This window comes from Jaculus jaculus, chromosome 6 (assembly GCF_020740685.1).
Source record: "Jaculus jaculus isolate mJacJac1 chromosome 6, mJacJac1.mat.Y.cur, whole genome shotgun sequence".
NCBI classification, from domain to species: Eukaryota; Metazoa; Chordata; class Mammalia; order Rodentia; family Dipodidae; genus Jaculus; species Jaculus jaculus.
The window spans coordinates 42,775,002-42,785,333 of record NC_059107.1 but is presented as its reverse complement, the minus strand read 5'-3'; the positions used below and the strand labels follow the sequence as shown (position 1 = coordinate 42,785,333).

The 10,332-nt window shown below is 41.4% G+C and overlaps 1 gene segment (V, D, J or C); it reads right to left on the bottom strand.

Moving 5' to 3' along the window:
• Positions 1–1,195: 1,195 nt before the first annotated feature.
• LOC101611588 lies at positions 1,196–1,965 on the bottom strand. The segment is given in 2 exon segments: positions 1,196–1,719; positions 1,907–1,965. Coding segments are annotated over 2 exon segments (429 nt in total).
• Positions 1,966–10,332: the final 8,367 nt, after the last annotated feature.

Sequence of the window (10,332 nt, the reverse complement as noted above, 5' to 3'; positions counted from 1 at the left end):
AGGCCACTTGGAGATGTGTCTCCTGGCGTCAGCACCAGGTGATGTGAATCTCCCATAGTCAGCTTTACTGTGGAATGCCTGAGATGGGCTCTGACTATGCAGATCAAAAAATAACCTCCCTTACAGACGAGGGGATAGTTATGGGGCAGTGGGGACATTGGACTTCTTTGGTTGCTGGATGGTCCGCCTTTCCTTAGGGCTTGGGCCACTTTAAGGAAGTGTTAATGGGGATGGGTGGTCTGCGTCATTCCAGCAATGTGATAATTGGGAGGGGTGGTTGGGTCACTCTGGAAACAGAGAGTTACAATGATAGGGTAGTCAGAATCCAAAGATCAAATCATTCTGGTTCTAACAGGCACAAAGTTTTGCCATCTGCAACATCAATTTCTATTAATGAATATGAAATTCAAAGACTGTAGGGTAGAGTCTACTAACACAAAAGTATATACATCATTGGGGTAGAGTGAGGTTTCTCATAGTTAAATTTGGAAAGCAGATAGGGAGAACCCAAATGGTGATGTGGCCCAGGAAGGAGAGACAGAATGCTGAGATTGCTTAGAAAGACAAATATCCCATGTTTCCTCTCATTTGAAAATTATAGACTTTTATAGATACATGAAACACAGAGAAAGAGGAAATTAAAAGGAATGGAGCCTAAGGGAAGAAAGGAGACTAGTAGGAGAGGGGAACATTGAATGGAGAGAAGGAGAAGACCGAGGAGGAATGAGATATGGCCAAAACATATGATACACTGGAAAGAAATTGCCTTTATGAAAATCACCACTGTTTACAACTACTATATCAAAAAGACTTTTTAAAAGAGAAGATGGAAGAAAAGGGCCACCAGCTAGCAAGTGAGGAAGACCTCTATGAGTTGTAACAAGCAAGAGACTACTCACTCCTAGTGCCTCCAAGTGAGAATGCAGGCTGCCAACATTTTTATTTCAGCCCATTGAGTCTGTGGTGGACATCTGACCTCCAGGACTATCAGTGATGTTCACTCCACGAATTCGGAGTACAGTGTTACAGAAGACATAGAAAACTTACAGAGATCTTCAGATTTTTTTTTTTTTTTTTTGAGGTAGGGTCTCACTCTAGCCCAGGCTGACCTGGAATTCACTATGGAGTCTCAGGGTGGCCTCAAACTTATGGCAATCCTCCTACCTCTGCCTCCTGAGTGCTGGGATTAAAGGCGTGCGCCACCATGCCCGGCCAGATTTTTTTTTTTTAATCTAAAGACCAAGGATCTAGGGGACACATCATTTTCTGGTGAACTCTTCAGGCTTTCTCATTGATGAGTCTTGCCCACTGGCTCTCAGGCAGATGGAGGAAGTGTTCAGGGTCATGTGGCGTCTAAGCAGCTGGTGATACTCTTCGAGGAAGTTTGTGTTCGAGGCCGAAGCACTGTGGGAGGAGCACTATAAGACTGCTGACAGTAATAGTCTGCCGCATCTTCCGCCTGGACATTGCTGATGGTGAGAGTGAAGTCTGTCCCAGACCCACTGCCACTGAACCGATCAGGGACTCCAGATGCTCGTGTGGATGCCCCGTAGATCAGCAGCTTAGGAGCCTGTCTTGGTTTCTGCTGATACCAGGCCAAGTAGTTATAGGAGCCAGATAATAGACTCTGGCTGGACTTGCAACTCAAGCTGGTCCTCTCTCCTGATGACACAGTCAGGGACCCTGGAGACTGAGTCATCACAATGTCCCCACGACCACCTACAACAGAAATAGACAATCATCATGTATTCATACCCACACAGAGATTTTGTAACAGAAGCACTGAAAATTATTACTTAAATGTCCTTTTAACAGCATTATGTCAGTGTATTATTAAATTCATAAAGGAAGCCTGGTAAATATTGGAAGTTTTATAGGCACAAAGATAATACTTCTAAAGCCTCACCAGACACCCAGAGTAACAGAGACACGACGATGTGGGTCTGTGACACCATCATGCTGCCCTGCCTGGCTGATGCAGTCCAGTTCTCACTGCAAAGGCTGGTTTATAAAATCTGAGCAGCTGGGCTGGGCCTATGCAAAACAATCAGAAAATGAGGAAGCAAGTTGCTTGGGGAGGAATTGTGAAAGTATCTGATCTGAACAACCAAAAATACTCTCTTATAAAGTGTAAGTAGTTTCTGGAAAAGATGCAGAGGGCAATGTAGAAGCTTTAGGATCAATTTAGAGCTCTTGAAGCACAGACTAGTAGATGCTCTAAAGGCAGGCTTTTGCCCCGTGTGGTGGTGCATGCCTTTAATCTCAGCACTCAGGAGGCAGAGGAAGGAGCATCGCTGTGAGTTCTAGGTCACCCTGAGACTGCATAGTGAATTCCAGGTCAGCATGGGCTACAGTGGGACCCTACCTTGAAAAACAAAACAAAACAAAACAAAACAAAACAAAACAAAACAAAACAAAACAAGGCCTTAGTGTAAAACAAAAACATTTAAAATGGGTGGGTTTTACAGAAATTATAGGAGAGCTATCTCAGATTGACAATCCTAGGATAATAAAACTTGCTAGAAAATTAACAAAAATATAAACACAAGGGCAGGATAGAAGGCTTAGCAGTTGAAGGCACTTGCTTGCAAAGGATGACTGCTGCATTTTGATTGCCCAGCACTCACATAAAACCGGATGCACAAAGTGACTCACGCGTCTGAGTTCCTTTGCAGTGGCAAGATGCCCTGCCACACCCATTCATATTCATTCTCTTTCTCTCTCTCCTCTTGCAAATAAATACATAAAATACAAACATAGGAGGAGGGAGGAGGAAAACTTACAGGAAGGAAGGAAAGAAGGCATATTTGGAGAAAGAGAGGGTAGGAAGGTGATGAAATAATAATAAAAAGAAACCATAAGTATACAATATCTTTTGGACCAATTTCATATTTATTATCTTCCAGCTCCAAGGCCACTCTTATCCAAAAGTCAATGAATAGTACATCAAACTCCTGAGCTGTAGTTTCTGGGCTACACATGTGTCAGAGGAGCAAAGAGCATCTCAGAAACCACTCTGTGGGGCCTCCTGGAGCTTGTGATCAGTGGCACTTTAATCTCAAAAGTTAATGTTAAACAAACAGAAACTGGAAACTATCCTTCCACAACTGTTGGAGACTGAAAGATGCCTCTAGAAACTTGTATTATGGATAAGAAGCAACAAAGCAAATACGGTTCCATCTGGATGATATGGGTTTGAACACTGCCAAGAAACTTTTACTCTAAAAATGTATGGTCTACAGAGCTTCAGGACTCAGAAACCTTGGAATTGTTTTCTAAGGTAATCTTACTAATATGTTCTCACAGTGAAAACTAGTCTGGAAGATAGTACAACCATCCAAAACCAAAGTGAATATTAGAGTATGAATGAAAAGCAACAGCAATAACAAAAATCAAAGATTCTACCCTGACTTCAGATTTGGAAATTATTAAAGAATATCTAGGAAGTAAATTTTAAACATTAGATGCAAAGTACAAGAAATAGAAAAAAAAATATCAAAATAGAGAGTGGTGACACACAGCTATAATACTAGCTCTGGAGAAGTAAAGGGAAGAAAATCATGAGTTCAAGGCCCTCTTGGGCTATATAGCAAGTTTGAGGCCAGCCTAACCTCAAAAAATATAATCAATCAACTATATATATATAAGTAAACTCAAAATATATTAAATGCAAAACAATTTATTTAACTGACTGTGAAGTTTTAGCACTAAGCCAGAAATATTGAAAGCACATGTGTGTGTGTGTGTGTGTGTGTGTGTGTATATGGTATTTTTATTTATTTGTTTGAGAGCAACAGGGAGAGAGGGAGAGGGAGAGAGAGAGAGAGAGAGAGAGAGAGAGAGAGGCAGAGAATGGGCACGCCAGGGCCTCCAGCCACTGCAAACGAACTCCAGACGTGTCCTCCCCCTTGTGCATCTGGCTCATGTGGGTCCTGGGGAATTGAGCCTCAAACCGGGGTCCTTAGGCTTCACAGGCAAGCGCTTAACTGCTAAGCCATCTCTCCAGCCCCCCTTTTTTTTGAGGTAGGGTCTCACTCTGGCCCAGAACTCACTATGTAGTCTCAGGCTGGCCTCGAACTCATGGCAGTTCTCCTACCTCTGCCTCCTGAGTGCTGGGATTAAAGGCATGTGTCACCATGCCCGGCCAAAGTATATATATTTTTTTGGTTTATTTTTATTTATTGATTTGAGAGTAACAGACAGAGAAAGAGGCAGAAAGAGAGAGAGAGGGAATGGGTGCACCAGGGCCTCCAGCCACTGCAGACGAATTCCAGATACATGCACCCCCTTGTGCATCTGGCTAACGTGGGTCCTGGGGAATCGAGCCTGGAACCGGGGTCCTTAGGCTTCACAGGCAAGCGCTTAACTGCTAAGCCATTTCTCCAGCCCAAGTATATTAGTTTTAATCAATGTGATTTCCACTTTCATTTTTCTTTATTAGAAAATTTTGTCCATTCATTTTTAAGATATTACATTAAATAATTTATGATGATTGTTTTCATGTTCCAACCAAGGTTTATGGTAAATTGTTACAGTAGAAATAGAAAACTAATACAGAGGACTTCAGTACATTTTTTTTCCCTCAGTGGGGTTGCTGGTATTTCCCATGGGGTTGTGGGTTATGCATTGTGGGAGCAGAAGTCAGTTATTGGGGGAGGGAAGGCCAATGTCTTTGGGCACGACTTCCCAACGTGTAGCTTTAACAATCTTTCCACCCCCTCTTTGGCAAAATTCCCTAAGCCTTGGTGGGTGTGTTTTAAGTCTACTTCAGTGATGAGCTCTGAGGAGTCTTTGGGTTTATGCTTTGGTGTGTGTTGAGTGTCCTCAGCTCCTGTCCCCTTCAGCCTGGCACTGCTTGCCAGGCTCCCCATGGAAGCAGCGCTCTTACTCATGGCTCTCCACTTCCTCTGTGGTTTCACCTGAGCCATAGTGGAGATGCCAGAAGTGGTTTATGTCCCTGAGTCTCACTACCTCTTGATAAAGAAAAGCAGATTCTCCAACAGAGAGTGGATGTTAAATTGGATAAGTGTTATTAACTTAGGGAAATTTTGATGGATGTAGCTCCTCTTTTAGCCAAAGACTAGTTGGAGCTTGACAATGGAGAGCATAATCTTTGTTTCTATAGGATTCTGACCTGGTTCCCAGTTCCAAATATGGGTTCCTTTTCCACTGAGTGGATCTTTTAGCCAATTAGAAAGCCGTAGGTTACCCACCAAGGCTGTGTGCCACCCCTGCACTGGTGTTTGCTTCTTGTCAGGCTGGTTCCTTCCGAATAGCTTAGATCCCTGCTTGCCCACACCATTGGCCACTTCTCCTCAGTAGCTCATGTAGTGCTTTGGAACCCTTGAAGGGCTAACTGTCTGGGAACTGGCTGTCTTCGGGATTCCAGTCAGGTATCATCATGTTCTCTGTCGACAGCAGCAGGGTCTTAACTTTTACACCTCACGTAGGTAATCAAGTGCTTTAATACGTTGATATTTCTATTAATTTTATAATATTGGGTAACAAATGACCATTAAGTTATTATGTCATTAGTCTTAGTTTTATGTTCTACAAGTTTAAGAATAGCATGGGTGGTACCTTTCCTCATGGTCTTTCAAAGTAAAATATCCAGAAGGAGTTGGACATGTTTGAAATATGCCTTCCTATATCTCCAAAGCCAGCATCAGAAGCTCCAATATCAAGTTCTTTTCATGACAAGCATTTTCTAAGTTCCTTTCCTCGGACCAGATTTTAATGGTTGCTATGATCAAGTAAGGTTCATTCAGATGATCTCCCTCTCCAAAAATCACCTTAATTTATTACATTTACAAAATTCTTTTACAGGGCGAACTAAATTACTATTTAATTCCATACCTAGGGAAGTTGTATTTATACCAGGCTCAGCAAACTTTGAACCAGAAGACAGAATTCTTTGTATATATCATGTTTTCTAATTTGTAAAATACTGATTTTAATCCAGTTGGATACCTGAAAATGTGTGTTGTTCAGTGTGTTCAATTCTACTCTCACATAGCATCATGAGATGTTTTCAGATAAAGATTGGATAAAACAGTGAACTGTTGGTTAAAAAAATGATAAAGGCCTCCACTATTTTCTTCCTTGTGTGTCAGGAACAATATGCACAGAAATGTGTTCCATAAAAACATAAACTAATTGCCACCATTATCCACCAGGGTCTCCTTGTACTTAGTATAAACCTGAAACTTTCTGGTAGACCTCTGTGATCTCAAGGAATCAGGCCTACGTCTGCGTGCACACACCAGTTACTTCGTCTTCTTCCAGCAGGCCCTACAGTCCTACCCTCAGGCTCTGTGCATTTCTACAAAGGCTCTTCCCTGAGCTTTGCTTCCTAAATCCTTCCCCTCAGACATGAACTCAAATAGCTTCTTCTGAAAATGACATTACTGTTGTGACATTTTAGTACACCTCCACAGGCCCCGGTACTTTCCATCCCATCTTCTATTATGGTGTATTCTACCCTATGTTCTTCTGTTCTATTATTCTCTCATTCTTATCTGTCTGAGGGTTATAGGTACCCTCTCATGTTGTGAAGGAGGTTCTGCTGTATTAAAGTAGAAAAACCGCTGGGCATGGTGGCGCACGCCTTTAATCCCAGCACTCAGGAGGCAGAAGTAGGATCGCCTTGAGTTCAAGGCCACCCTGAGACTACAGAGCTAATTCCAGGTCAGCCTGGACTAGAGTGAGACCCTACCTCAAAAAACCAAAAAAAAAAAAAAAAAAAGGAAGATAAAGTAGAAAAACCGTAAGTGTTAAGGAATAGAAAGTTAAATTGTGAACTTAGTACAGATAGAAATGTATGTACATGTAATTGGAAGTCTATGCAGAGGCAGATAATAGTGTGTGTGCTTATGAATGATGAGGCAAAATTATGTTTTTTGAGACAGGCTTTAGCTCCATAGCACAGATTATGTAGCTTAGGTTGTCCTTGAACTCAAGATTCTCCTGGCTCATCCTCCCAATATTGAGATTACTAGAAAGCACCAACATACCCAGGCAGTGTTGTTGTTTCTGAAACCATAACAGGAAGCAGGTAATGATCACTGATGACCTTTGGGAAAATCTCATAGGGGGCACTACGAAGATGATAACGTAGGGCTGGAGAGATGGCTTAGTGGTTAATGTGCTTGCCTGTGAAGCCTACGGACCTATGTCTGACTCACCAGGTCCCATGTAAGCCAGATGCACAAGATGATGCAAGTGTGCAAGGTTGTACTTGCATACAAGGTGGTGTGTGTGTCTGGAGTTTGATTACAGTTGCTGGAGGTCATGATGTGCCAATTTGCTCTCTTTCTCACATAAAGAGAAAGTCAGTTTTTGGGCTTGCCTCCAAAAAATTGACAGTATAAATATTACTTATTGTCCTTGGAGTAGGTCTGTATCTTTTACTGAGCTCGTGCATCTTGGCTGGAAATTTCACAATTCCTTAGATTTTTTTTTTCCCCATATGTTTGGGCAGGAGCGGCTAGCTGAAGTTAACTGGAGCCCATATTCCCCTTATTTTATGTGGAAGGCTATAGCTGGCTTGCATTGGCTATTTCACTACTCCACCTCAATTAGTCTCTTTTGAACCACATCCATACACTCATGTGTTTTAAATACTTAGTCCTCAGCTAGTGGCAATTTGGGAGGTGGAGCCTTGTTGGAAGACGTGTTGGTGGGCTGAGGGATGATATATCCAGCCCCCCTTGCCAGAGACTGGCTCCCATGCCCACTGTTGTTTTCCACTCACTGTGGTAGAAGTGATGCCCAGCCTCTGCTCATGTCATGTTTTCCCTGCTGTTATGACGCTTCCCTTTGTGGCTGTAAGCCAAAATAAACAACATTCCTGCTTGGTTCTGGGGCTTTATCCCAGCAAGAATGGTAGACTCAGGTTAACTAGTTTTTTCTGAGGCTGGACCTGGCAATGAAGAAAAGAATGTTCTGGCATATTTCAAAATAGTTTTTTATTCCATGCTGCATCCCACTACATTCCCCTTAGAAACATAACGTAGTTCTCGTCTAGTGTTTAATGTGACATTGCGTGGGACTCATGTAATTCCCTTGGAAGTTTCAGTGTTAGACTTCTCTTGGTGTATCTCCAGCAATTGATCAGTATAGTTCAGGCTTTTCTACCTGTGCATTGGCACGCTGGTTTATGTTTGAGTGTCTTGTGATTCTCTCTATCAGCTTGGCTCTGAAATCTTGAGGAGTAGCTTACCCTGGGACCTCACTTTGCTTATGGATCTGTTGTGCTTTGTTAAATGTCCCCATAAGCTAATGTGTATGAGAACTTGGTCCTCTGTGGGTGACACTGTTTTGGGAGGTGGTTGTACTTAGAAGAGGGTAAGTCTTACTAGAGGATGTAGACCACTGAGGGCAGGCAGTGAAGATTTATATTCTGCCCCAACTTCCTGTTTATTCTCTGCTTTCTGACAACAATGTGAAGAGCTGGTTTCCTTTTCTATGCTTTGATCTGCCTTGGAATTTCTCCTACAAGCTGTAAGTTGAAAATACATCTTTTATACCCTAAGTTGCTTCTGGTCAGTTATTTGTTCACTACCATGAGGAATAACTAATACAGGATCTAAATAACATTATTGACTTTTCAGTTTGTATAGCCTCTTACTTAAGAAACTATCAGTTTCCATTCCATTGCCTTTTCCCAAGTGATCTTCATACCTTATCAATGTTTCCCGCATCAAAGCTGAATTGGAGTGTGTTTGTGTATGCTGTGAGGCAGGCTTCTCTGTATATGTGTGTGCCCATTTCTCTCCTTGGCTGCTGGTCAGTCAGAATGAGAATGATACACACTGTCTGATTCTCATAAGGCTTAGCTTCTTCCAGGCACACTTTCATTTATCTTGTATACTTTTTACTTTAGGTTCCACATGAACATTGTAGCTCCTCCTGTCTTTATTTTCACTGATTGTCCTGGAAGGTGAACAATGCATACAAGTCTTGCTGGGATTTCTACCCACAAAGTGTGGCGGGAAGGTTACCTGGAAGCTGTTAGTTATATGGGTCCTCTTTATTCTCAAACTCTTCTGTATTTCTGTGCTTCTACCTTTGCCTTTTATCTGGATAAGGGTGAGTATGGCAAATGAGTTTTATTTGTGGGTTTTCATGAATGAAAATTAGTTTGAGCGACTATTTTTTGTTTATTCTCATCTAAACATAATTAGAGTAGACTTAAAGAAAATATATTACAAAATCATTCTATGCTTCAGCTGGAGGATGGGATTTCTGTCCAGTTGGCTGTGAAGAAAGCTGCAGGTTGCTCTTACTGTTGGTGCTCCCTTCCTAACAACGAAGGAGACTGATTCATAGCTAGATTGCGGATGACAGATCGATGAGATGGAGGTCTTTGATCTGACATTCAGTCACTGACTCTGCCACGCCACTGAGAATGAATGTCCTTCTTTCTGTTGGTAACAGTGACACCATATGACAGTTTACATCTATTTCTCAGTTTGTAATATTTTGCATGAGGCAGGAGATTTCAGAAAAATTAATCCCTTTGTAGATTTTTATAGATTATTGAATATTATCTAACTAAGATCAACTGAAGTGTATGTTACCATGTGTCATTCAATTTTGCACTTAAGTAACCATTTCCCTAAATTAGACGGAATGGGTAAGGCCCTGTGTGTTAATCATCTTTCTATCATTGTCATAATGTATCTGAGAAAAATTTACTTACAAATAGAAAAGGTTTACTTTGCCTTATAGCTTTGGTAGTTCCATTTCTATGATGGGTTGGCCCTGTTATTTTGGGTCTGGGTTTGGGCAGAACATTTTGATAAAGTGTTTGGTTGTGGTGGTTTACACTGAAAGTGTCATCCCTAACCTAATGTGTTTGTGATTCAGCCTAGTGTTCAATTTCCAGCTGGTGGCAGTTTGGGAGGTGGAGCCTTGCTTTGCTTGAAAAACATGTTAGGGCCTCTGAGCTGGAAGCTGATTCACAGGAATCATGGATCTCAACTGGATGCTGTTGGTTCCAGTGTAAATAAGCATGGGCTAATTTTCTGCCTAAAATTGATGAAGACTTTTAGACTTTCAATCCTTATCCTTTTTTTCTTTGAATTAAGGGGAAGCTGGCAAAGTCTCAACTTCTTTTAATAGGTTCTGATAACCAAATCACTTTGTGTAATTTATATTTTCTCCTTAGACATCTTACCAAAGAGTTTGTCTATTTCATAAACATAATATCTTGTGGAAATAAGTATGTGAGTAAAGTATATGATAACAAATTGACATTTTCACGTGTAGCTAAAAGTTCAGTGGAGCTGTACTATAAAAAATTTAAAACATTTTTATGACTGATATATT